The sequence below is a fragment of the Chaetodon auriga genome, chromosome 15 (assembly GCF_051107435.1).
Source record: "Chaetodon auriga isolate fChaAug3 chromosome 15, fChaAug3.hap1, whole genome shotgun sequence".
NCBI lineage: Eukaryota > Metazoa > Chordata > Actinopteri > Chaetodontiformes > Chaetodontidae > Chaetodon > Chaetodon auriga.
This window is the reverse complement of record NC_135088.1, coordinates 151,682-179,459: the sequence shown is the minus strand read 5'-3', so window position 1 is coordinate 179,459 and position 27,778 is coordinate 151,682. Positions and strand designations below refer to the sequence as shown.

The window sequence follows — 27,778 nt, the reverse complement described above, 5'->3', positions numbered from 1 at the left end:
TCAGAAATGACATGAAAAAACAACCTTTTATTTCTACTTGGGTTTATTAAAAAATATTATCAACAAAATCATCAGGAAACATGCACACAAACACACACTCGAACACAGAGCAGCACCCATCCATGTAAACTACACACGTACACGGTTTCTGTTGAACAGGAGAAGGAGCAGACATCATATAGAGCTTCCTGTTTGTTGAGAAACAACAAAACTGATTTTACGTCGAAATAAAAAAAAAAAAAAACATTCTTGGCAAGCTGACAATCTACAAGAGAAAGAAAAATGAGCGATTGATAAGTGAAGAGTTTCTTTCCAAAACTCTTTGCATCCAATTTAATAATGATTAAAGGTGGAGGATAAAAATGACCTGATATTCCCTGTTTGATTTTCCAAAAATATACAATATTTATATAATTACATGCAGTGAAATCTCTAGTTGGCGGCTCGTTTTTGAAGGAAACTCTTCACTTTGGAAAATCTGACGACTTGTTTATCTCTGCTTTACATGCACGCACGCGCACACACACACACACACACACACACACACACACACACACACACACACACACACACACACACACTTACACTTCTGATTTACATTCAAACCAAACAGAAAAACAAGAAATCTACAAAAATAGACCATTAGGCATTTTACACTTTGCATGTTGAGCTTTCCTCTGAGTCGTCTCCAAAAAAAAGCAACTTTGTGCACATTGAACCCGTTTGTACAACTTCACCGCTCGTCTTCAATATTAAGATAATCGTCTTTATTCACATATTGACAGATGAACAGATGCTACTGTCACACTATGCTAAGCTAACAGCTGTTAACTCATTTAAAACCAAATCTTTAATGAAAACCTAACGAGTAGTAAGTGGTGGGATTTTCTTTTCCCCCTCAACACACATTCTGTCAGAACTAACCAATAATGCAGCGCTTTCTTTGGGGTCAGAGGTCAAACGAAGTAGTTGAGGGTCACATTTACACACTCACATGCACAGTGTAGTGCACATACAAAGACACTATTCAAACATATGGAGACAGAAACTCTGCTAATGAGGGAAATAAGCCTGTTCGTAGGGAGCATTTCAAAATAATAAACAACAGTAACAGAACCTGGAAATGACTCAGTGTACTTTCAATCCAACCTCTTCAGGTTCAACTCAAATAAAGTGATAAATTGATAATTTTACAGATGAATCAGACCAGCGTGCTCACAAGGTTTAGCTACGAATACAAATTTTGTTTCTTCCTGTTTTTGTTTTTTCCCTTTTTGTCCTGGTATTCACTGGTTTCTATTCATTTCTGTACAGTATGAAAATTTATTAGTGGACTTCTGAAATTAGGGTTTTATCACCCAAATTCAAATCTGTTATAATTGCAGACGATCTGCAGACTTCTTCTTGTTTGGTCCCACATGTTCACTCCCTGAGAAGAAGTGCTGACACTGAGTGGATTCAAAGGGAATTGATTACTTTACATGATGCAGTTTATCTGCCTGTAAACAGATTTATGATGTCAGTGATTGATCAGACAACTGAAGCAAGTGATTTTCATACTAAAAAGAAATGAAGAGAAACCATTGAATATCTGGGAGCAGACGAAAAAATGCATTCAAATGTCCAAAGCAGTGGTTTCCAAAGTCTGGCTCGTGACCCCTAAAGATGAAACCATGTCTCTGTGCGACCCCTCATCACTGGTTGCATTGACTTGAGTCAATCAAAGTTGTGACCAGATCTGCCAAACAGTGCATTTTTTTCCTAATTCAATAATTCATAAGAGTAAAGCCTGAAAAAACTGAAATAAAGATGATTTGGTCAAAGACCACAAATGTCCTGTCAATCATCTTGTGACCCCGCACACTCGTCCATTGGGAGGTTCAAACCCTGACTGGGAACCGCTGGTCGTTAATGTGTGAGCTTCACTGGTCTGCTGGTTTAAATTTTCAGGTCATTTCAGGTCACTTACTGTTGGTTTCTTTTAAAATGCTGCCCTGAAGCGACACGCACACACACCACACACGCGCACGTGTTGACTCCACGTCAACTTTTTTTTCCTTCCTTTTTTTTACTTCAAGATGACAAAGTTTGTTTTTGCTCCTGTTTGTTTTTGCAAAACTTTCTGCATCAGACTTTCATGATGTTCGAGCAGCTGAAATCTCAACACAAAAACACCAGTCAACATGTCTGCCCTCCCACTATGTCCTGTGCTCTTATTGGCTGACAATGAGCTGTCGCAGGTATGACTGCGTGAGGCCTCGCAGCTCCTCCAAAGTGTAGTCCTCCGGCATCGGCAGGCGGGTGATGTGCGGCGCGAGTTGGGTGAGCGGGATGCTGAGGGAGTCGGACGCGGCGTCGCCCTGCTGCAGGCTCAGCACCACGCGCAGAATGTTGGCCACACGCTTCGCCATTTCTGAAAGGAGGGAGGAGGGGCCGGGGGCGGGGCTTGGTTAGGTCAGAATGGAGCTTTTGTGTCGTGTAAGTGTCTGCAGGTTTTCATTCTCACCAAATGACAGCGGACCTCAGTCACCTGCCTGAACTCTGCGTTCAGGTCTATGAGCCTTCTCATTCATTCAAACAAGCGGCGACTCGTCCTGCCATCACTGTGAGGCAGGACAGGAAGTCTCGATCCAAACTCTTCTCCTGTGTGTTCGCTCGAGTTTCTCACCTCAGTGGACTGACCCTGTCTTCAAAAACCACTTCCAGACCTACAGTACCTCCTCTGAGTGTCACTGCTCACCCATCATAATCTCTGTTTCTCATAACTAAACTGATGTTCTAACACTTCGCACACCTTCAGCTTCGCCTCTCGTTATGTGGGACTTATTTTTAGAGGATCTAAAGTATAATACTGCCATGGATTCAGTGAGTTAGCAATATGATGCTTGAGCTCTGTGTTGTTTTTAGCCAACATTTGTTTGCATTTCAGCACATTCAAAAATAAGCTGACTTAATGATCAGCAGTTCCAGTTTGCAGTGGACCCATGGATGTTACTGGATTACTTTGCTACTGAAGGAAACGAAGATTGATGATTGATAAAAATAAATTTCCGTATCTTACTGATACATTAATTAAAATTATGTTTCTTTTCTTTACCTCACATAGGCTAAGTTAGCTTGACTTAGTATCAGGAAAGTAATGCTTGCTTAAAACACAGTAAGTTATTGTGATAGATCAACTTCAACATGTTTGTAAAATATTGTTAAATAACTTTGCCTGTCTGTGAAATGTTATCTCCTCTTGCTTGGTTTTTGGTATTTCTTTGATTTGGTAACCCTCGTTAGATCATCCAAAAGCAGCACAAAACTCTGTCATTTTATACTGTCTTGAGGCGTCGTCTACTGTATATCTCTGAACGAGTTGAGCTACACGACCTGAGAAAATGAAGTGGTATTTTCAAGTTATCAGCCAAAACCAAAACTAAAACCGTGGTCAATGATTTGAATCTTTGGATTCTAGTTTTTAGTTGTTACACCGGTTCCCATGTTGTGTAAATCACTGAAAGGAAAACAAACGACAGAGTTTAAAACTGACATTATGTCACACTAGAAATTTTTCTCTCTCTGTCTAACTTTAATCTTAAATTGTCAGCCAATCAGGAGACAGCCGTGTCAGTGAACACAGCTGCTGTTGTTTTCAGTTGGAGCGAGAATCTGCAGACTCTTCTGGACGTCAGCCGCTTGTAGCCGCAGTTTGACTTGACAACCATGGAGGAGTCGCGCTCTTACCTGATTGGGCGAGGCGGTCTCTGGCGGTGCTGCAAGGCAGAAGCTCAATCCTGCTGCAGAGAGACGTCACGTCAGTGTAGAGACGCTCTAGTTCATAACCGGCGTTTTCCATCTGGCAGGAAAGGCACAAAAGGACACGTGGTGGAATGTAAGCACATTTACTCAGGTTTTATTTCATGCTACTTTATACATCTACCACAATTCAGACAGGAACAGAGCACTTTTTACTCAACTACATTTATTTTGCAGCTGTAGCTGCAGTCATCACTAATCAAACCACTTCATTTTGTAAATCCAAAGACATAAAAGTACTATAGTCTGATCAGTGTGGCTGCTTGTCAGTGTCAGGGGGAGTAGAAGAAACCATTCGGAGAAAAAGCCCAGTTCCCTGAAGCTGACAGCAGCACGCTGGCCTGATACGGGAGGAAGCTCCAGAGCCGTTGGAGAATCACTAAGCTTGTCTATTCGATGAGTGTCCCCATGAAATGTTGTACTGAGTCTCAAACCGAGTAGTTTTATTTGCCTCCTGGGATACCAAAGATGAGCATCTAGTTCTAATTATGGATTTCCCATGTTTTTGGATGAGTGTTCACACTGATTTTAGCTCCTAAAAAAACATTCTAAGTTGCTTGCTTTTTAGAAACAGAGAGAGCGTCAGTACCTGCTGGATGTCCTGCAGAGTCTTTATGACTCTGATGTAGTCCAGGTACACCCTCCCTGCAGTGTCCCAGTCCTGGATGGTGGCACTATGTTCAGGGACTGCCAGCCCCTCTAGGAACTCCAGCAAGTAGTCATGGTTATCATTGATAATGCAGTCTTGAGGAGGAAGAGAGAGACAAAAATAAGTTTACAAGAATTAGAAACTTAGAAAAGTATAAAATTCATGGCGTCCTCATCACAAGAGAGATTCAGTTACATCCAAATGTGTCTTCTGGCACTATGAAACCTGACACTGATCAATGAGGACATGAAAGAAAACCAGTTTCAGCAGATCTGTCTGAGCACATTTTTCTGTGAAAATCATTAAAAACACGATCCACACAAGTCCCTCAGAATGTTCCCAACCTGAGGCCAGGTGTTGGATCAGCAGCCGGTGACACTGGTTCCAGTATCCGGCCCGGTACAGGTGGAGCGCCTCCTGGTGTCTGTCAGTGTCACGGCGGGCTCGGGTGGCCTTGGCTTCGTGGATCCACCGCTCTGGAATCAGCAGCCTCTCGGTCAGGAAGCGCTCCCTCCGGACGGACTCGTCTGTCTCCTGCAGGGGGCAGTGGAGGGTCAGCATCTCCCTAACTGCTCGCTCCCGCTGGCTGAAGACACAGACAGAAAAATATCACAGTTAACGGTGCTTTTCTCTTGAGGGAGGACGAGTGCGGGAGATGACGGCGATGGAACAATTAACAAAGGATGGAGAACCAGAGAAAGATGGACAGGTGGAAGAAAACACAGCTCACACAAACAGAACTGCATTGAATCCGGTTTGACTAAATAAAAAAGACAAGCTGAACGTACCTGTGGTCGGGTATGTGTAGCAGGATGAAGATGGCCATGTGCCAGAGGCCGGCGCTCTCCAGCTGTGCAGCGTAGCTGGTGTGGAGGAGTCCCTGCCGCGAGGTGCTCAGGTGGCTGTAGTGCAGCGCCTGCAGGACACCCCACAGGTGCCAGCTCAGACGGTAATCCAGACGCTCCCATGTGACAGTCAGAGGATCCAACAGCTGCTGCAGGCTGTAGTGTCTGCAGGAGGACACAGAGAAGCATTAAATACTTGCTTACTCATCACAGTTAGTTCTGCTCAGCCTGTGAAAACAGATGTAAAATGTCTTCTGGAGGAGAAAACAGCCCTGACGATGTCACATTGATGTCATTTCTTTTTTCTGCTAAAGTTAAAGGTTAATGTGTACATGTAGGATTAACACACTACATATGGAACAGCAGGCTCCTGTTGCTTCAGACAGGTGAGTGATGTGGCTGGTTTACCTGTCACTGTAAAGTTTGAGCAGGTGGAAGCAGAGGTCGTGCAGCGGCCTTTTAGACTCCTCTTCCTCCATGTGCGGCTGCTCCGCCTCTAGGTATGGAGGCAGGGGGGCACAGGCGTACTTCCCCCCCTCACATGAGCCCTGCAGCACAGACGCAACCACAAAGATGATCAGTGGACCGCAGCAGGAGGCAGGAAGGCCACTCAGTTCTTTCTGTGTTGAGTGAGAGCAAGAGGCAACAGCTCACCTGGAAGGCGGCTTCATATTTAGCGAGGGAGTCGGCCACCGAGGCAGTCGGAGGCAACATGAACCAGAGGTGGACAGCCAAGCAGCGTTTCCAGTCCAACTCAGAGCACACATTCACCACAGAGTCGGACAACTGCCACACCTGCAGGGATGGAGAGGAAACATCAAACATCAATGTCAAAGCACAGGCTCAATATACCGTTCACTGGACAACAAACATACACTAAGGCCTCTGAAGTCCACTGATGAGGTATAAAGATCAGGAGCACATAGGAAAACACTTCTCAGCCTTAATTTCTCAAGTGAATCTCTGAGCCTGAACACAGGAAATGAATCAAATGTGTACGTACAGGTTTCCCAGCAAGCAGCGTGAAGATGCGCAGCCGTTCCTCAGCCAGGTAGCTGTCGGTCTGCATGCGGTTCCAGTCAGCGAGCTGAAGGGCTAGCAGGTCCCGGCAGTACTGGGAGCCCATGGCCTGAGACAGTAGCAGGGACAGACGGTGGTCTCCTGGGGACAAACAGCTGCATGTTAGCAGAGCTGGTAGTTTTAGCATGAAGACATTTAATGCAACATTTTCCAGTCCATTTTCTTCATGTCTTAAGCTGAACCGATTCACTGTGATGATGCAGAACGGCAGCTGCTTTTACGACATGCCCATAATTAATAAACAGTTTAATTTGTCTGTTTTTAGTCTAGTTTGATATATTCTTTGTGCTCGATTAAAAAAAAAGTTTCAATCTTTTCTTCAATCTAATAAACCAAATCCACTCTCGTCGGTCTCTCTGCTGTGTTTCCCGTGTTAAATCTCACCTTCCTTCTGTGCGAGTCGACACGCCTCGCTGATGCGGTTTCCTGTCAGGTAGCTGAAGATGGCCTCTGTGTGGCGACCCTTCCCTGCCAGCGCCACCTCCTCCTCCACCCTGCAGGTGGCTCCATGGGCCAGCCAAGCCGAGAAGGTCCGCCTCCTCTCCAGCTGCTGCTCATACTCGCTGGGAGTCTCAACATCTGGCTCCTGATCTGCGGGACCCAACCGGCCCCACAAGGCCTCACACAGGGTCCAGACCTCAGACCAATAACCCATGAGGCCTGGAGAGAGAGAAGGTTGAATGCCAGGAATTCAGATCACAGCAATTCAAAATCTATTGGTCTATATCTTGATCTGTAAAAATATGAACACTTCTACACGACAATACTGAAAACAAAAGAACTCATGATTTATGCATAGACATCCTGGGATTGAATTTGTAAGTCTTTTAATCCAGCCCTCTTACTGTGTCACGTTATATAATGTCATTTGAACCCTGCGTAGATACTTTAACTAGTTTCTAACTTGTACAGAGTTTGTTTTCTTACAGTCTGCGGCACCATGCTTGTCATTCAGATCAGTGATCCACTCAGCATATTCATGCAGAGCCGCCACGCCGGGCTGCGGTCGGACCAGAGGACAGGCGGAGGCATCTGTGATGTCAACAGTGCTGTTCTTCAGGCAGATCTCCAGCGGGCGCTGCAGCACCACCAGGCTCTTCTCTTCCTCCTCCTCCTCAATGGTCTTCACTGATGGAGGCTCCAGACCAATCAGCTGCTCCAACACAACCTTATAGGGGCTTTCTATCAGTCTGCAGGAGGACACAGCTCAACTCAGAACCAGTATGAAAGAAAACCACACCAGAGTCCTGTTTGTTTCCTTTAAAAGCTATGTTCAGAAAATTATGACCCTGTTAAAAAAAAAATAAAAAATGTTCACCTGTAAATGTATGATTCCTTCTTTGTGTGTTAAAACACTTTGTAGCTCTTATGTATCTTTTGTGCATAAACAAAGTTTTTATGCTTCATATTGTACACAGCGGGTGCTCACAATAACTACAGTTTTCTTTTTTTTAAAGGACTTTACGAGTGAGATTTGAGCGACCTTAATGTGTGATTCTACATCTCATACACGTCTGATCTGTGTTTACACACATCTGATCAGAGTATGTGTTACAGATTTCAGCCTATGAAGGATAAAATGTCATAATGTGAGACGGAGAAGGGACAACAAAACAAAAATAATAAAAATGTTTCCTTGGCTGATACAAATGTCATCTTGGAGTAGTGAATAATCACAGCATAAATACTTTTTTTGTAATGTGCCCTCCAGTTTACGCTTATACTGTCTGATGGTGTGTGCACGTGTCTTACGGTTTGCTCCTGGCAGGTTTTGGCAGGAAGCTGAAGTCAGTTTTGGTCATCAGCTCTTGGTGCTCGAGCTGTTTGCCTGACAGTGAGCTCAGTTGGTGGCCGCAGTGTGCCAGCATCCAGCCTGGACCCCACCCCACGCGAAAGGAACGGCCTACAAACAGCCCTGCGTCCATCAACAGATTCCCCTGCAAGACAACAACACACAACATGGATCGTCACTGTGGAGAAACATTTCTGTTTGAGTTGGGTTCAGATGGAGGAGCTCCCCTACAGATGGTGGAAAGCTTCATGAACGCCATACAAAGAGAGAGGAAGATCTCTGAGTGAAGACAGAACACAGAAAGCACACAGCATCCCAACGATTTTGAAATTGGAGTTGAATATGAAAACAGACTACCAACCTTCCCCTGAGTGACTGACTCTTTGAGGGGGATGGGGCCGCCCAGCCGCCGGACACCAACCGTTCTGACCGAAGGCTCTGGAGTTCGAGAGGCCAGAGGGAATGATGAGGGGCCCGGCCCCGACCAGTGTAACTGTCGCAGGGATTCAGCCACTGCCGGAGATGCCCGAGACAGAGGAGAAAGAAAGGGGCGAGGAGAATGTGACAGCTGAGAGAGGGGGCCGGAGGTAAAACTTGCCTGAAGCAGACCCCCTGCAGAGAGAGGGAGAGGGAGAGAGAGAGAAACAGAGAAAGAGACAGAGGTTTGTTTTATGTAAATTCCCATTTAGGTTTCAGCTTCTTAAATGTGAGAATTTGCTGCTTTTCTACATTTTGTATCACAGTAAACTGAATCTCTTCAGGTTTTGGGTTGCTGGCTGGACAAAATAAAATATTAGAAGATGTCAATCTGAAGTCCTGGAAACTGTGATCTGCCTCTCTCACTATTCTCTCATATTTTACAGATGAAATGATCATTTAAGCATCAGAGCACGAGGTGGACATATGACTGGAGGGTCACCGCTTCCGCTGGACCTGAAGGATTAATCTGGGTGTGGAAAGTGAAAGAGCAGCGATTGTGATAGGCTTCAGACCACCACGGAGGTGCCCTCAAGCAAGGCACTTTACGAACTGCCTCTAAACAGAGTTTGGCTCTAAGTGAAACTTCCCTGACTAAATAAAGGTGTCAAATAAATAAATAAATAAAGAGGTTTTTGCTTCCTACCAGAAGATCGGCTCTGAACTCCATGCAGGACAAGGCGAGGGGAAGAGATGTCAGTGGCGACCTTCATTGCTCCGTGATCCTGGAACATGTCGCTCTCCTCCTCATCCTCAGCAAACAGAGACGCCTTCATGATCTACCAACACAACAGGAGAAGATTCAACAGTTTTATTGTGGCAGCAGTCTAATGAACATGTCCTGTCTGGGTAAAAAGACTACAGCTCTACCTGGAGGGTGTGCGGGTTGATCCCCAGCGAGGACGCTATGTGGATGGATGCAGAGACGCCATCCTGCTCTGCAGACATCAAACCTCCGAGCTTCCCGCCCGACGTGTCCATCTCTCCTGTCAGCAGGTCACCATCCTCCTCTCCTCCCAGCACACTCTCTGTCGGGAAGCTCTGGGTGACATCAGCCATGTCGCTGTCAAGCTCCACCATGCCCCCCGGAAGATCCACGACAACAGTGGACTGAAAGCAAACACACAAACAACAAGAGTGAGTGATGACAAAGGGGCTTAACAATGAGTCATGTCAGTCAGACAGACCCAATTAGACTGACCATCAATGACTGATCACTTCTTTATTTTCTGTATTTCTCTTTCTGGCTCTGTCTGAATTTCTGCCTGACTTGCATGTGGCTCACAGCTCCTTTGTCTGTTAATTGGCCCACAGGAGTTTACTGTTTGTGCTAATGTTGCCTGATTGTTGAGTCAAAACTCAGAAAATATATTAAATATAAAATATTGGCACTGTCAAAGAGTACAAGAACCACAGTTCCACCTTCAATTTTTGGTGGGCATGGTTCATCAGAGCACTGCTGTGGGAGTGGAAACACTTCCTTCACAGACAGCCTTCTACTCATCATCTCACCTGTGCTGCCTCTCAGCGAACAAACGAAGACACTGGAGAAGGACTGTTCTGCTCTCGGTTCAACCAAAGACGCTACTGGTATGGAATTAAAATGTTTAAATTACTGAAAAACACTGATTTTGAATTTGTGAGTTTGTATTTCCATTGAAAAATGCCTGACTTGATGTGCAAGAAGTAAGCGACAATCATAATTATCTCTGAGTTATGTTGAGAGTGTTTGTTGCTTAATAATATTATTTAAACATATTGATTGTTCAGTTTATTTACATTTGGTCTTTGCTTATTTAGGTTTGATACGGGTGACTCATAAACATAATTTCATTGGTACTAATTTGATGTTGATGGGCAGTATAAGGAACTTTAAATTTTGAGAAAATAGGAATTGGTATCAGGATGGCACGATTTGGTTTGTACAATTTCTTTACTGTGTCCTCATTTGTTAAAGCCCCTATGACATTGTTTGAGATGATATGGTACCATAGATGGGTTTTGGAAATAATTCTACTTTAAAGTGATGATGTTTAGCTTGTGAAATAATGTGTATTTTTCTTTGTTCCTTTAAAGGTTATCAACCTAATTACTCTTACTTAACTGGAATGAAATGAAGAAGTGGATGTGAATTGACACTGAATGTGGATTAAAATAAGAGTAAAGAAGAGTGAGTTGTCCCGAGCGTCCTTTAAAGTTGGCCTGGCCGATTCAAGTTTGGGCAGGAGCTGAACAATCCATACATAACTTGACACTGATTGTTGATGGAGGACAGTGGATAGCCCATCCACTCTCTTGTTGTGTATTTTGATGCATATCCTGATCCAGATCAAAAATCTAAATGTTTTGCAGAAAACTGCTTCTACTCAGTAAGACACTGAAAAAAGCATCACTATAATGCCATCACAAAAACTAGGAACTTGCAGTGAAAAAATGTAAACATCAGAAAACAACTCAGTCTTGCTTCACTTCAAGAAATGTTCCAAAGTTTGATTTATTCACTGATATCCACTAACCAGCACAGCTTTTGAACTTATCATTTATCAATACAAAGAGAAGCTACTCCGATCAATGATTAAATTGTCATCTTTATCAACTTTATTAACTTTTCTTTCATTAATTGCATAATATGAAACTTGATGTGTAACATGATACAAACATTAAGTTACTGTTTATCGGACATACAAGAAACTCACTGTAATGCACTAATGTATTATTATTATTATCTTTATTATTATTATTATTATTAGTAGTAGTAGTAGTAGTAGTAGTAGTAGTAGTATGAATTCATGAAGAACACAAACCTGGAACATAAAGAGTCTGATCAGTTTCCTGAAAAGTGAAAACACTTTTTCAGGGTTGGAGAGTGTATGTGTGTGTTAACAGGTAAAGCAGCAGTAGAATTAGAGCTCACAGGAACAACACGCTTCGATAAAAGGCCAGGTATGGAGATACAAACTGGAAAAACTACAATGTTCCCTCTCTGCTACACACAGAGTCCCAACATGAATCCACTTCCTGCTCTGTCCACACATGATTAAAGTGACTCACATGCTGATAACATCTCATCTCCCAGTGTAAACATGCTGTGTTCTGTTTTAACTGCTGACAACAGAAGTGATGGTTGATTGAACAGATGGATGTTTCGTTCTAACCTCTATGTGATGATTTGTTGTCACTTTGGGTTAAAGTTGTCATTTGTTGCAGCGGCGGTTTTAACATGAAGAATTTCACCAAAAATCAAGCAGCCTTCAACAGGAGATTCACAACTTGGTACTATGACTGCAGCAGTAAAGACCAGAGGTCGACCAATGACTTTCTCCTCCTCACAAAAGTTTTGTCAAAACTATTAGCTCTTTGTCTATTATAGGCAGGCAGACAGACGGCAAGGAAAAGAAATCATTCAACCCTTACTTTACTTGCTAATTTGGCCTTCTCTCTATAAATAATCCAGCTATATAAGTATCCGTTCATGAAATGATCAGAATGATCTGATGTTGTTTGCTGAAGCTTGTATTTGTGCCATCATGTCAATTTGCTCCTTTTTCTGAAACAACCAACACACCAACATTAAAAAGAGAAACAACAAGAACAGAAAATAAATTTATCTACAATGGTTCTTTCAGTTTTCTGTGCCCCTCCATCACTCTATTATCTCTGTTTAACAACTGACATTTTAATTTCAAGCCATTTCATTTGGCTGAAAGACATCAACACTTCAAGATAATTTCCCATACACCTGTTGCAACTAGACAACACTGGTGCTAATACACATCTGTCAAATCCTCTCATGTACAGACACGACCCTCCTTCATGAATGTATGACAATCTGACCTCAGCTGACCTTGGAAGTTGGACAACATCTGCCTGCAGTCTGAACGTAGCCTAAATAACTGAAGTCAATCAGAAAAATTTTCCACTTTTTGCAATCTCAGTTTTCTGCAAGAACATTAAACATTTCTTGTCAATTCAGGCTTGTTGACTAATTGATATAAAATTGATCATGTGCATGTAAAAAAGCCCCTAACATGAAGAGATTTCACGGCATTCTAAAAAGTAGAAAACTTTTGTAGAAAACTCAACTAATGTTGTTAAAAAGGACAATAAGGTGCATTAGGAGGCATCATGTTTTTGCAGCTACAATCAATCTCTGACTGATTCAAAACTAAAAATGACCCATTACAACCAAAGATGCAGAAGTTTGAGTGAAACACTCCTTTAATCATCTCAGGTGTGTCAGTGAGTTTGATGTTGATGAGTGTTGAGGGTGGCAGGCCGCTCTACCTGAGCCTGTGGCACCACCTGCTGCTGGGAGGGAGGAAGTTGTTGCTGCAGCCTGGAGGGAGGAAGTGACATCACTGTCTTCAGCTTTTTGGGGTCAGTTTTGGGCGGGACATCTTCCTCCTCATCAGAATCCTGGAGGCCATATTTGGAGAAATGGGCCACCTGAGAAAGAAGAGGGAGTCAGTTAGACCTGAGCAGCACAGAGCTTGTGGTAACTCCTCTGAAACTGGAGCTGTGGCTGCGAAACAGAAACCAGCTTCATTTAAATAATGCCCACATTCAAATGATCTTTTTCAGAGCATCCACCTGGTTCCAGATTTGACTTTCCATCAGTTTGGCTCACAGATGGGATGCTTTGAGCCACAGGAGGAGGCTACAATGTCGGACACATTTAACAAATCTGTTAACAATGTATCAGTAACTAGCGTTTTACATAAACAGAACTCCTTTGATTAGCTTTTTTTTTTTTATAAATACACAAATTGAACGGGACATTTTAGAGCCAGCAGGAACTGACCTCAAACACCCAGGATCCAGTCTCAGGTCTGTACTCCAGGAAACGGGCTCCCTGTTTGCGCGAGGCTTTCTCCAGCCGACCCTCATAGTTCATCTCAGTCAGACGCTCGGGGCTCCTAATCTGAGTGCAGGTCGTCTTATCATTTGGCCAAACGCCGTCCAGAGTCACCTCCGCTCGCCTATGAGAGGATCAGATTAGAACAAGAACTAGATTACCAACCAATAACTGGGCAGCTTGAAGCAAATCCTTTTTCCACCAAAAAAAACCCCAATGACCACTCAACAGTTACAAAACATTTCTCACAGACACAGACTGATTCTAGAGTCGTTGGCTTCACCTGGTCTCCTGTCACTCACCTGTTAAGCCCCTCCCCCTCTGGCGGCTTGTTTTTGTCATCTGGGTAGACGATGACCTCTTTACGCCTGAAGTGGACAATCTCATCCAGGTTCAATCCCGTCACATTCACCTCACCAGGGAAGAAGATGGAGCCGTAGCCTGCGAGGGCAAATCAGTAAAGGTTAACTGGAATCGATCTTATCTGCATCTTTAACGAGGTGATCTGTTTGTATTGAACATGCCAGTTTCAAAGAGCGTAAATATCTTTAAAGTTTGATGTCAGGTGGAAGGCGTTACCTTTCCTGCCAACAGAGAAGTTTTCCACAACACACTCTCCATTATCGTCCATCATGTCAGCCAGATCCTCCATGGAGGGGATGGTGTAATAACCAACACGGGTCAGAACAATGCCTGAAAACAGGAAACAGTACTTTTATTCTCCAGCCAATCAAGGTCCTTGTAAAGACAAATATCCTTTCTGACTGGAGGATACTAGATCTGATAGTATAGATAGATGAATAGATAGATACCAGATTTGACCCCTTTTCACAGAGTGAGTCAATTTAAAGGGAACATGAGTTAAAAATATCAATCTTATACATGGAGAAGAGATTTAGCTACTAATTTCAATCATTACACCCAGCACTTGTTTCCGACCTGCTGGGTGAGGAGCCTGTTGGGACTCCTGCTGCTCCTCCTCTCTCTCATCTTGTAGAGAGTCCTCCCCAAGAGACGCCGACACGTCCTCACTGCTCAGCTGAGGAAAAATAATATGTAAAAAAATCAGAATTCATACAGAGGAGCCTCTACATTACAGTTATAACATCCTTTCAAGCAACTCACAAAAACAGCACACTGAGACTTGCTAACAATGCTCTGCCCTCCATTCAAATGCTGTCTCTGCTTATCAAACTGTTACACGCTACATGCTTTGTGAACCAACACTGTAACACGTGAACAGAAGGTCCAGATCAGATTGAGAAAATATCAGAACTGTGGCTGCTGACCTCCAGTCCATTCCTGGCCGGTTTGTGCATGTTGAGGTCATTGATGGTGTCTTGCAGGCTGGTCTGGATGCGGCCCTGTGGAATCGGCTTGGCAATGGGGTTGACATAGAACTGGGTGACTTCCGGGTCGTCGTCTGCCCGACTACTGGGGCCCGGCACCTCCCTAATCTCCTCCTCCTCCTCTATATGACTGCAGACAGGAAAACATGGAGAGGGGAGAGGGGAGAGCACTGCGTAATTAAAACATTATTCACAGAATCCGCCAACCATACAGCCAATCAGCAAGCACACTGAACAACTGGCAAAAAACACTGATTTGAATTAATCCATTAAGGTACAATTATTTTATTTTTTTACTTAACATAATCAATAATTGACATAATCATACTAACATCTACACCTCACATAGCACAGGCGAATTTCTAGGCTAAAAGCCCAAAGTGACACTGAGCCTAAACTACACCAATAAGGTACGTCTCATGTCAGCAGGAACATTTTATAACTAGACTCTTCAAAAAACACATTTATTAGTTATTTCACTGATTAATGCAGCACTTTTGAACAAAAGCATTACAGATTTATTAACAACATATAGGCTTCTTGGGCTTTTAGTGCTCACATATGAGAGTAAAATTATTGAAAGTCACGGGGGGTTTCAGACTTTCAGCCTCAGTCTCCGATCACTCATGAGAACATATGTATGATTTTAACAGACATCTGACAGCCAATCATAGAGCAGAGATCTGTATGTGCGTCTGCATTCAGACCTGTGTCCGTTTTGTGGATACTCTGATGGTGAGGCGAGGTCATCTGTCTCTTTGCTGATTGGACTGCTGTACTGACTGCTGTTCAGGTTCTTCAGCACAAGTTTCTTTATGCTCTTCCTGTGAACAAAACACACACTCAGTTAACACAGAAGGTGGTTTAGTGTTATCACACATTAGTTGTGTAGGATTTTATTTGATGAGAAATCAGTGTACTTCTTTGTTACAAGATAATATCACAAAACACTAATACTTAAAAAACACCTTTTCAGACACTGATGCCATGGTGATCAGATCTGTACCTGGGTATGAAGGCTCCATTGGTGAGTGAGGGCTCGTCATCATCCAGGCCATCAAAGAGCTGCGACTTGGAGGCCACTGATGACGACAGGGCTTTGGGGCGAACCCTAGTTGCAGGTCGAGGGGTCAGCTTGTAGTGAGTGGGAGTGGTCAGAGCCTTCTGGGCTGTCGGATTGGTCGGTTTCAAACGCTGGAAAGGTACAAAAGGTGCTGTGTCAATTACTGTAGACAAATTATGGCAAAAACATAGTGAAGAAACAAACTGCAGTTGTGCCACCTCCTCTTTCTTCTTGGGGTCTGACAGCTGGTTTCTGAACAGCGGTGAGTCTCCATATGGTGAGTACGCCAGAACACTGAGCTGCTGCTGAAGCATGGCCTGTTGGGCGGCAGCTGCACTCGGATCTGTGAGGGCTGCCAGAGAAAAATGACAAAACAAATTAACACTGCTCCACCTGCCCTAGGAGCGAGGTCAAACATACCACAAACACTGATGGCTAGAGCAAAACTGAAAAAGGGAAATGATGTTTTATTTGATGGGAGAGTTAGAGGAGTTTAAACACTCAGTCAGTGTCCAGTTTCTCACCGACAGGTTGCTGTGGAGGTCCGAAGCCCAGGTTGTTGGTTCCACTGTTGAATCCGGTTGCTCCAAATGTTCCCATCGTTCCCAGTGTGGTGCCCAGTTTGTTCTGGTTATTTCCAAACAGAGATGTGTGTCCTGTACCCACTGCTGAACACACATACAACCTTGCATCAAAATATTGGAGAAGACTGTGTCTCAGTATGTTGCCACAGTCACTCCTGAGCCTGTAACCTGCACCTCCTTGATTGACAGGTAACTTGCATCAGCGTTGGGGGCAGGTTAAAAATTACTGGGCAGCAAGTATATCTGACGCTTTTGTTTTACACATGTAACTATGTCCATATCATTCCTATTTTTTTAACTAAGAAAAGGTCAAAAAACAGAGATATTCAGTTTACTATGATAGAAGACAGAGACCACCTGTGCACATTTACGACTGAGCATCTGGAACCTGTGAATGACTGATATTTTTAATTTTTCATCATTTTCAATGATTATCAAAATAGTTGATCAATTTTCTGCTGAGTGACAAATCACTTAGGCTCTTAAGCTATGCTTAATTATGCTACCACGTTAGGAGGAATAATGTACATATCACGATAAAGTATTTCATCCTCATGATCCTAAGCACATTTAATTTTTCTTTTATCCTGGTATTATCATCATCTGTCTGCGCAGGATTTGATCCCTCCTGATGCCATGAATCCTCCTGTACCTGTTCCAAAACTGGTTCCCAGTCCTGTGCCCAGTCCTCCAGTGGCTGGCTTGCTGCCAAACAGACTCCCTCCAGCAGGGTTTGCGCCAAAACCTGCACCAAGTGAAAAACAAAAATACTCATCAATAATGAAAGTTAAAGGGTAAAGTAGCCTGAAGCATCAGCACTGTTTAACCACTGAACAGACGTGTTTTCGACAGGTATTTTAAATATTTCCCTTCGCTGTGCTACAAATCAACATGTCACAGTCTTCACTCTAAACACTAGTAGACTTACCAAAGGTGGAGGTGTTGGTTCCAGTACCCAGCGTGAGAGCAGGTTTGTTACCAAACAGCCCGGTGCCAGTGCCAAACGATGGGGCGCTGGTGGTGGTGCCGAACCCGGCTGTCTTATTACCAAATAAACTTTGCTGTAAAAGACAAAAAACACACACACACACAACGACATCAAAATGATATTCACACACAGAGACAATAGCCCCAGGAGGTTGTACTATCACAGCTTTAGGAGTGGAGTTTGTAGGGCTGGCATTGATGATTGTTTAAATACAGACACAGCAAGCTGTGCAAGAAGTACAGCATGTGACTGGTATTCATATTAGAATGAGGGACACTTACTGATGTTTGGAAAGAGAGACAGAATCTTTACATCTACTTCATTTTACTCTCTGCACTGTGTGCTATATTAAGCTGAGGTTACTGTTTTTTTATTTACTGAAGTGATTATCGCTTGTTACCAATAACCTGACTGATTGTAAACTCTCAATTTGTCCCTTTTCAAATCATCCCCGTTTTTACCTGAGTGCCGACATTTCCAAATCCAGTGTTGGGTTGGCTGAACAGCCCCGTGCCTGTCCCAAAGCCTGTGGCAGTGCTCGTCTGAGCAGCACCAAACAACCCACTCGACTGAGACGCTGCCGTGTTCCCAAATAAACCCTGAAAGACAGAAGTGCTTTTTAAAACACAAACTGACAACATGCTGCAGATGTTTAATCTAAAGACATATATTAATCTTTTTTCTACTCCTGCAAAATCCAATTTATGAATGCATTTTTGATTTCTCTGCGTGCAGCCTGAAATGGTGTTTAATAGAAAAACAGGACTCTGAGCTTTTTATTGGATGTCTTTGGCAGAGATCTGGCGTTGAGGTTTAAACACTTTGTACTTGATATGTACTTGATAGTCCTCTAATTTTTCTTCAGTGTTTTCACATGTAGAAATAAAATCCATTATCTTGACAATTTCAAACTGTTCAGTTAAAAAAAACAGGACATCCTTGAACCACTGAATGTAAGAAATGGAAGTATACTCAAAGTCATTTATGACCTTGAACTAATTAACTGCAAATTTTCTCGAGATTTGTAGAGATTTTGACAAACAAAGTGCTTGTGAGCAAAGCTCTGTAGAGAAACAAAATGACTCTCACCATGCTGCTGGTGTTGGTCTGTCCCATTGTGTTGGCGTTACCAAAGGAGAAGCCGGTGCTCTGTGTGGTGGTGGGCTGACCAAATGGCTTGAAGAGGCTGCTGGCTTGTGGCGTGGCCTGCGAACCGAACAGACTGCCTGTGGCCGTACCAAAACCACCAGTTGCTGCTGCTGCGGAGAGGACATACAGCATGCTCTAAATAACATTTTTCTCTTTTTTTTTTGTCCTTTCTAGCCTTTATCATAGAGACAGCTGAAGGTATGACAGGAAAGGGAGTAGAGAGAGAGGGGACGACACGCAGCAAATGAGCCACAGGTGGGAGTCCAACCTGCGGCCGCTGCAGAGGACTAACAGCCTCGATACATGGGCGCACACCCTACCAGCTGAGCTATAGGGGCGCCCAACACGTTTCTTTTTATGTGATTTAGAAAATACTACCACATATTGGTAACTTAGACAGAACTGAAGTGGTTGAGAGTTTGAATGTTTGACTAAGTCAAAAGTCTGTCATCATCACCACTCACTTGCTGCTCCAAAGGTGCTCTTGTTCTGTCCGAAGGAGAAGCTTGTGTTGGGCGCAGTGGAACCAAACAGACCGGTGGTGGCGCTGGATGTGGCAGTAGCCGGTCCGAACAAACTGCCTGTCGCTGCGGCCATCGGGTTGGTCGGGCCCTTCCTGCCCGCTTGATAGTCCTCTAACCTCAACTCCTGCAGGACAACACACAAGAGAAATGGAAAGAAATGAAGGAGAATGGAACAAAAATCAGGTCCTAACCAAAAAAAAAAGAAAAAAAAATCAACAATATTTAATCCGGTTTCATCAGTTCATCAGTTTCGTCATTTTTATGTTTCTTTACTGTATATTTTGCTAGTTAGCCTCTTTCAAATTTTTAATAAATGATGTTTAGGATTGCAACGTAAGAAATCAGAGCTTGCAAGTTTGTTGATTCATAACAAAATTCCAACTGGAGTTAAACAGCACTTCACTCGACTGACTTTTATCCTAGATTCTGTGTCAGAGCAGTTTCTCAGTGCTGAAGAAGGGGAAAGTGAAAGTTCCAGTTTTCCATCTCAGGAACTGTCATCCCAACCATCATGGAGCAACCTGTCAAGAGTTTGGGGAAGCTCTTTGACTCAAGCCTGAAAGACTCTGCCACTATCCAGAAGTCCAAAAAAGAACTTGGAGCTTGGCTCACCAAGGTTGACAAGTCCGGTCTACCAGGTACATTTAAAGCCTGGATTTACTAGCATTCGATCCTGCACCGAGTCCTGTGGCCCCTGCTGGTCTATGCAGTCCCAATGACAACAGTTGAGTCCCTAGAAAGGAAGATCAGTGGCTTTCTTCGGAAGTGGCTGGGCCTTCCATGCAGTCCCACCAGCGCTGCACTGTATGGGACAGGTAACATCCTGCAGCTGCCCTTCAGAGGCCTCACTGAAGAATTCATGGTGGTACACACCAGGGAAGCCCTACAGTACAGGGAATCCAGGGACTGCAAGGTGTGATCAGCTGGCATTGAGGTGAGGACGGGAAGGAAATGAAAGGCTGGTCAGCCAGGCCCGCGGCAAGGAAAGACAAGCAGGTGTGGAGAAAGAGCGAGTGAGCAGGGTGGTGGGACTCCAGCAGCAAGGAGCGTGGACAAGGTGGGAGAGTGCACTGCAGTGCAGCACCACCTGGACAAACATCTTGCAGGCAGATTTCCATCAGGTCCGTTTCCTAGTACAAGCTGTCTATGATGCCCTGCCAAGAGCGAGACACTCTCCTGCCTTCTTTGCTCTGGAAGAGGCCCTTTAGAGCATCTCCTCAGCTGCTGCCCAAAGGCTCTGGCTGATGGTCGCTATCGTTGGCACCATGACCAGGTGCTTAAGGCAACTGCTGAGAGTTCAGCCTTAGCCATCAGCACCAGCAAACACCATCATGCTCCAAAGAAAGCAGTCCCTTTCATCAAAGCTGGAGAGAAACCCTGGGCCTGCCAACTAACAACCGGCCTCCTCCACATGGCCTCTGACGGACAGTTGCAGGTTGACCAGGGAAAGCAACTGTGGTTCCCCCAGCACATTGCAACAACAAGTCTCCACCCAGACATAATCATTACCTCTGTGGCTTCAAGACATCTGATCATCCTGGAACTTACAGTGCCCTGGGAAGAGCGCATTGAGGAAGCCAATGAGAGGAAACTCGCTAAGTACCAGGAACCGGTGGAGGAGTGCAGGAAGAGAGGCTGGAGAACCTTCTATGAACCTATACAAGTCAGCTGCAGCGGTTTTGCAGGACGTTCTCTTTGCAAAGTCCTCAGTCGTTTGGGCATTATAGGGGCGGCCAAGAAGAGGAAAAACATCCCTTTATTAGTCACAATTCACACAGCATGCAGAGTTACGGGGGGGGGGACTGTACACGCCATGCTTCTGTGAAATTCTTTTCTCCGCTTTTATCCCATCCCCGCAAGTCCTTCCTCTGCGGCAGACCAGGAGCGGTGGCCTGCCAGCCAACAGCGGTGCCCGAGGACCCAGTTCCTTTTTGTCACCATTGGTCAGGTGGTGATCTTCTTGCATGTTTTTAGTATGGGATTTTTAAGGAGGATACCCATTTTAAGGAGGGCCAATCAATCTGCGAGCGAAGCTGCAGAGGAGGCCACAAGGTGGCTTTGGTTTAAGAGGGCTGATCCATGGACTGCTATTGGGACGCAAGTCGGGACTTGATCAACCCCGGCTGGGTTGCCTGGACGAGGGCGTATGAAGTTGCTACTTAACAAATAGATCAGTCTGCAAAGCGGAGAACCAGATTTGGTCACATGCAGTGTCAATTAACCTTTCCAAAGGTTGATACTGCTCAGATTTTCAAGAAACCTTTCTAATCCCTGACAGAGCTGACGGCGTTGTCTGAATCTCTAAAGGCAGCAGCTGTCTGAGTGTTGGCCTTCAAACTCACCTCCAGGGATTTGTTCTCGTACTCCTTCATGGCTGTGATACATTGGTGCTTAGTGTTGATACTTGTGGTCACACCTGCTTTCACCATTGTGTCACTTCCTGTTGGAGGCTGAAGACAGATAGAAAAAAAGCACAATGTGTAAAATGTACAAACATGCTCAAGTGGGTTTTGTCTATGAAATTATTTATACATTTCAAGGTCAAACTGCATATTTTGTCCATTATTGCCAATGCTGGTTGACCAATTTGTGTGCTCCTTTTGTTCATATGTACCACAATTTCCCATTGAGTACACAAGGGATGGAGTGCACAAACTTTTGAAGTCTTTACTAAGCCTGGTCCTGGTACTGCTAAGCACGAAGACCAGACTTCAGAACGGACTTCATGCCAGTTTTATCAACCAAACTTAAGTCTTGTCTTAACTATGCCCAGTCTTAGTGATGCATGTCCAAGTGAATGTCCATATGACTATGGCTATGTCCTCATTTCTAATTTATGTCAAAATTAAGGAGGATCAAAGAAAAAGAAAGAAAAGGGCAAATTCATTGACACTGAGAAAACAAAACACACTCAGACAGAATAACTTGGAGAAAAATAACTGACACCATAAATCATTGATCAGATAAAATATGGACTGATGTTTGTGAGCACACTGTCTGTTTCAAATGATTTCACCTTTGAACTGATAACTACAATATCCCCAGACTCCTTTAAAAAAAAAAATGCAATTTTGAGAGTTCTTGAGTTGGGACAAACTTAAACTTTGCTAAAAGGCTACAGCAAATTCTTGATCACTCTTGATTCATTCCTTCCTCACATTGAATTTTATGGTTGTTCCTGGCTGCTGGGCAGCGGAGAAGCCAGATCCTCCAAAGAGGGAGGTTGTTCCACCGAAAGGGTTGGAGGTGGTGTTGGTCGACCCAAATAGCCCGCCACTGCTGGTGCTTGTCCCAAAGCCTAGAGGACATGATGTGGGGCAGAATTCTTCATACCATTCAGACATGTCATCAGATCAAAAACAATTAAGTAAGGAGGGTTCTCACTTCCAAAAGAGGTGGGTTTGTTGGCACCAAAAGCATTGTTCTGTTGGGAGAAGAGTCCGCCAGTGGTGCCTGTTCCGGTGCTGCCAAATAGGCTAGTTGAAGTGCCGGTCGCTGCACCAAAACCAAATCCAGTGCTGGTGGAGGAAGTTGCTGGCTGGCTGAATGTACTGGACCCAAACAGACCACCTGCAAGAAAGAAACAGGGACAGATTAGAGCAAATTATTTACATATACATCTTTAAAAACTACCTTCTTTTCTATACTGACAGACACTTTTGTGTATAATATAACTGACATATCTTTTAGGTAACTACTAATTGCTTAAATAAAGAAAATAAGGTCTGAGAAATCTAAAAATCTAAAACCAGGACTGGATTGAGACAAGCTGCAAACAGGTGTTGCCTCAGCAGCTTAAACTTTCCCCAGACCAAAGGCCAACATATGTGCTGAACTGAGACCCTGAACAGCTAAACAGTACAAAGATCTAATCATTTTTTTAAATCCCCAACAAACAAGAGTGAATGAGACAAGAGCTGACAAACCAGGTTTATTCTGTGTGGAGCCAAACAGTCCTCCAGCGTTGGTGGTGGTCCCAAATGCAGACGTCCCAAAGCCTCCTGCTGTCCCAAAACCTGCATCTGCAGTTACGGAATTCAAGTGAGAATAGAATGACATGGCAGGCTGACTAACCTACTAAATCAGCTGCTATAGAAGAGAAATGATAAAGGAAAATGTTAAATTCACATCAGCAAGACTATTTTTTTTATTAAAAAGGGAATGACTTTGTGTCAGATAGGCCTGGGCAATATATCTATTTTTCGACTGATTCGAATTTTTTTGCTATGGATGATTTAAAAAATAAAAAATTCGAGTTTTTTCTCCTCTTGCTACGACGCGCCTCCCCCCCCCCCAGGAGCTTCCGTGGCCATGTAACAGTAAGTTCGGTTGTGCCATCGCGTTGTCTCGTGTTGTGAGATGTGAAATAGAAATGTGAAATAGAAAGTGAGCGCTGCAGCGAGAGAAGAAATTGTCGATAAAACAGGGAGCATCAGCTCGTCAGTATGGCAGTTTTTTGGATTTTGTAAGTCGGACCGTAGTCAGACCAATGTGGTCTGTAAAGTATGCAAGACCGTTGTCCCCACCAAGACCGGTTAATACCACAAACTTGTTTAACCACCTTAGCCGCGCTCACCCTTCAGAGCGCAGCCGTATTCGCCAACGTCCAATAACATCTTCTACCGCAGCACCACCGCACAAGCAGCAGCCCGCCATGCAGAGGTGCTCTGCCTCAGTGCCTTGTGACAAATCATCTAAAAGGCATAAAGACATAACGGAGGCAGTGGCATATCATATAAATAAAGACGTGTTTCCGCTTAGCACTGTGGAGAAGCCAGGTTGTAAAAATCTCTTACACTTGCTTGACCTCAATGTTACACCTGGCCGAAAAGTACTTTCCTAAGACTGCCATTTGTTTTCTATGTTATAGATGTAAAGTGGACCTCAGTTTATTTTAATTTCTCCTATGTTTATAAAACATTGCACATATTTTAAAACACTAATTCACCAGAAGATTAATCAGCTTGTGAACGTCCTGGCACTAAATCTGCAGAAAAAAAGTTCTCAGGTTTCTCTGTGTTTACATTTTTACACTCTGCACTATTTTGTTAGACATTATTAAGCATTTGTTACGTATTCTTTATTTTTGCACCCTAATGTTAAGATATAATTGTTGAGTGTTCATTGTGATTTTAGACTTTTATTGACATTTATTATGTGAGTGTTTTCCATGGTTGTGTTGACATTTCCTTTCCTTTCTGCCTTGATAGCTGAGGGGATTATAATCAGAGGAAGGTTAAATTTAAAATAAAAATGTTTAAATTTAATGTATTTATCTCTTGGTCCTTATTTTAAATAGGTCATAAAAAATATCAATAATTATTGATATCGACCGATATAAAACACTTATATCGTGATACAGTTTTCAGCCATATCACCCAGCCCTACACATACGATAAGAAAGGGGCACGATGGAGAACAATCACCGAAGTGGTCACTTTGCACATCGTTAAGGATATGGTATCCATATATACGGTAGAAAAGACTGGGTTTATCCACTTGCTGAAAACTATAGACCCCAGGTACATGCTACCTAGCCACAAGTATTTTGCTGAAGTTGTCTTGCCCCACCCGTACAACAGTACTTGTGAGAAGAGAGCTGGAGGGGGTGTCGTTTTATTCTGCAACGACAGACATGTGGTCCAGTCGAACCATGCAGCATACATGAGTTTAACGGTGCACTTTATCAACAACGACTGGGCCCTTATCTCTGTCATTTATTGTCTTCTTTAAAAAGTAGGGAAAAAAATCGGAAAAAATTGTAAATTGAGTTTTTTGTGAAAAAATCAGAGATTATATTTTTAGGCCATATCACCCAGCCTTAGTGTCAGATAAAAAATTCTGTGAAAGGTACAAAAATTAGTACATTTAGGTCCATAAGAATCACAAAGACAAAAAACCAAAGTTTAAAGTTTTTATACAAATATATAACAAACTTACTTTGCTGTCCAAAGGTCGATGAGGTGCCAAACCCCCCCGTCCCTCCCCCAAAGGGAGTACCAAATGACTTGTTGAACATCTTGCCCTGCTAGCAGGACTGCATAAGTCTTCTGTATGAAGACAAATAATGTAAACAACAATTAAATAGAAGCATTGCAATAACAACATGCCATCTGTTCATACTCTTCAGAAGAATTCTAAAACTGTAAGAAAATATAAATGAGAAAATGTGATAGTTGAACATTTTACATTTAGCCAAACTTCAGACATTACATAAAATCAGGTTAGAAACACCATAGGACTTAACTACCTTGATCGCAAACACTTTTGTTAAAAATGAAGTCCATCTGTCAGATTAAATTCCCTATCAAAAGATTGTAAGGTTCCCTTTACACTATTTATTATTACTCCAGATGACATCTAAACAGTTCCTTAGTAAAATTGTGTCTCATTCAATACACAGTTTGTGCTTTAACGCAACAAATGGCATGTTCAGAAGAGACAAGGATGGTAATGGTTAGAGGACTACATTGAGTTTGGGGAACAAAAATTCAAAGTTTGTAATTATAAGATGTAGGTGATCTAGTCTTTTAACGATGTGCTGTATGTAAGAATGTAGGTGTCACTACCATTGACCAAAAGGTAAACACTAACAACTGCTACCAAATACAAGAAATTGTTTAGATTTGAAGGATTAATCACGCTCTTTCTCGTTCAGTGGGTTTTCTCAGATGGACAACACCACTGAAGTGCTGTTTTGATATTTTATTAATGCAGATTTGTATTTTGCAAGTCTTCCCGTCACCGTCACACACTATTGGACACTATGTAAAATATTAAACGGAAAGTATTTAAGAATCACAGACTGTATTTTCTTAGGACAGTTATTCATCTGTCAAACAAATCTAGCTGGATCTGCTTAAGTTGTAGGCCAACTTTAGGCAAACAGCTGGTGTGGAAGGTGCGGTGGTTACTAAATGAGGTGGAAAGTTTGCGCAACACAGTTTAAAAATGAAGCTAAAATGCCATGGCCTAAACTCTGAAAACACTTGGCAGATGACAACACGAGCCGACCCTCACTCGGGTCTTCTCTGACTTCTCGCTCCCACGTGCAGCTAACCGGGCTGTGCCATTAGTATGGGACATTACTGCAAAATACAACATTGACAATCACCTCTATTAGTTGAATGAGTTTAAACTACTTGGAAACAAAGCCCGCTACTTAGCTAGCCAAAGCCAGACAAGACCAGCTACAAGCCGCAAATCAACACACGGAGACGGCTAAAATTAAAACTGACATGCCCATAGCATAATTTCCGCGTCAGCTAACAACATGATGGCTAGCTCCGTGAATTACCCGCACAAACAAAGCTCTCGACAAGTCAACTCTTCTTAACTAATGGGGACTGTAGGCTTTTAAATCAATATAAACTCATACTGATTTTAGACATTTACCGTGTTACGGACAATTACTAGTTAGAGGAGACGTGCGTCAAGCTAATGTTAGCCAGCTAACTCTCCCGCTAACTACCTCGCGTTGCTACGTAAACGTTAGCAAAACAAAAACGAGACAGACAAAAAACACTTGTTCCTGCAAACATTTACCTTGAATGACGATGCTATGGATGTTCGGCTTCTTTATCGGCCTTCCTCCTACAATGTTAAAGTAACGGAGTCCGAAATATTAAACGGTAAAAGTGTCTTTAGCTTAACATCAGTATAGCCTGAAAGCTTTGTCAATGAGGAGGGAAAACTGTCGACCAGAGACTATCGTTACGCACTCTCATACGTAAAACGTCATGACGTCGACGTTGCGAGCACTGAACCGGAGGCTTCTGGTATCAACGTTATTCCTAAACTGTAGAGTTTGAGGAAGACGTATCTACTTTTTTGAGAACTTTTGCAGATGCAAAATGAAACATAATTCCATTAAAGATCCATCAGTGGATTCTATACCTTCATTACTTGTAAGAATGAATAATACAGGAGAGTTTAATAATTTACACCTAAGTCTTAAACTGTTCTGATATATGGAGATATAGGAATCCTGACCAAATCCATTTTAGCTGGTGTACCAAAATACAATTAAAAGAGCTGAAACATCACTTTGACCTTTGTCAGTTTTGCCTAAGTGATGGTTAGTAAATTAAGTTCAGTGACAAGTGGCCACAGTGGACCAAACCTTCATGCTTTTTGAAACATACTTTTTTCAAAGCAAGTGTCACTGACCGTCATAGAGTGATGAAAAATGTATTAAATGAGAGACAAAAATCAGTACTGATGCATGGGGAGGTCGGGGCGAGTTTGGTTAAAGGTACGTTGTGTATGCAGCCTGTGATGTTGTGTTTGGAGGGCCACAGATGGGGGCTGCCTCTTATCTCCTCCAGGCAGATGAGTAGTGGTGAAAGAAGAGATCCTTCACTTAAGTAAAACTACCCCAACGACAGCGAAGAAAAGTTCTGTTACAAGTAAAAGTCATGAATGCAAAAGTGAGTACTTCACTTACTTTAAAAGTACAAAAGTATTAGCATTAACTTTTATGTAGCGTGCTGAAACTAAAAGTACTCAGTAGGTTTATAATTATCATGTCTTATCTTAACCTGTAACATAATTTATTTGTTCATTATGTTTTGTGTTATTAATCTGACATTATCAAAACACAACCCTAGATTTACTTTTATC

At 43.0% G+C, this 27,778-nt stretch overlaps 1 protein-coding gene across 3 annotated transcripts; it reads right to left on the bottom strand.

Moving 5' to 3' along the window:
* Window positions 1–25: 25 nt before the first annotated feature.
* Window positions 26–26,858, bottom strand: nup98 (nucleoporin 98 and 96 precursor). Of its 3 annotated transcripts, none has more exons than XM_076751068.1 (35): window positions 26,702–26,858; window positions 25,097–25,206; window positions 23,083–23,178; window positions 22,541–22,726; window positions 22,315–22,454; window positions 21,499–21,606; window positions 19,097–19,280; window positions 18,573–18,742; window positions 17,945–18,082; window positions 17,424–17,556; window positions 17,148–17,240; window positions 16,436–16,579; window positions 16,130–16,263; window positions 15,855–16,042; window positions 15,556–15,672; window positions 14,789–14,978; window positions 14,439–14,538; window positions 14,079–14,192; window positions 13,802–13,940; window positions 13,446–13,623; window positions 12,929–13,090; window positions 9,515–9,754; window positions 9,291–9,423; window positions 8,529–8,779; window positions 8,128–8,312; window positions 7,303–7,565; window positions 6,760–7,035; window positions 6,299–6,456; window positions 5,950–6,090; window positions 5,704–5,843; window positions 5,239–5,460; window positions 4,795–5,036; window positions 4,391–4,545; window positions 3,730–3,841; window positions 26–2,413 (listed from the first exon to the last, which is right to left on the bottom strand). In XM_076751068.1, exons 2-35 carry the CDS (start codon window positions 25,173–25,175, stop codon window positions 2,214–2,216), a joined length of 5,511 nt encoding a protein of 1,836 aa, XP_076607183.1. In that variant the 5' UTR covers window positions 25,176–25,206; window positions 26,702–26,858; the 3' UTR covers window positions 26–2,213. The 3 variants fall into 3 exon arrangements, with proteins under 3 accessions (XP_076607183.1, XP_076607185.1, XP_076607184.1); XM_076751070.1 differs by having other exon boundaries at window positions 16,436–16,576; window positions 26,702–26,840; XM_076751069.1 differs by having other exon boundaries at window positions 18,573–18,739; window positions 26,702–26,840.
* Between the last annotated feature and the right edge of the window lie 920 nt (window positions 26,859–27,778).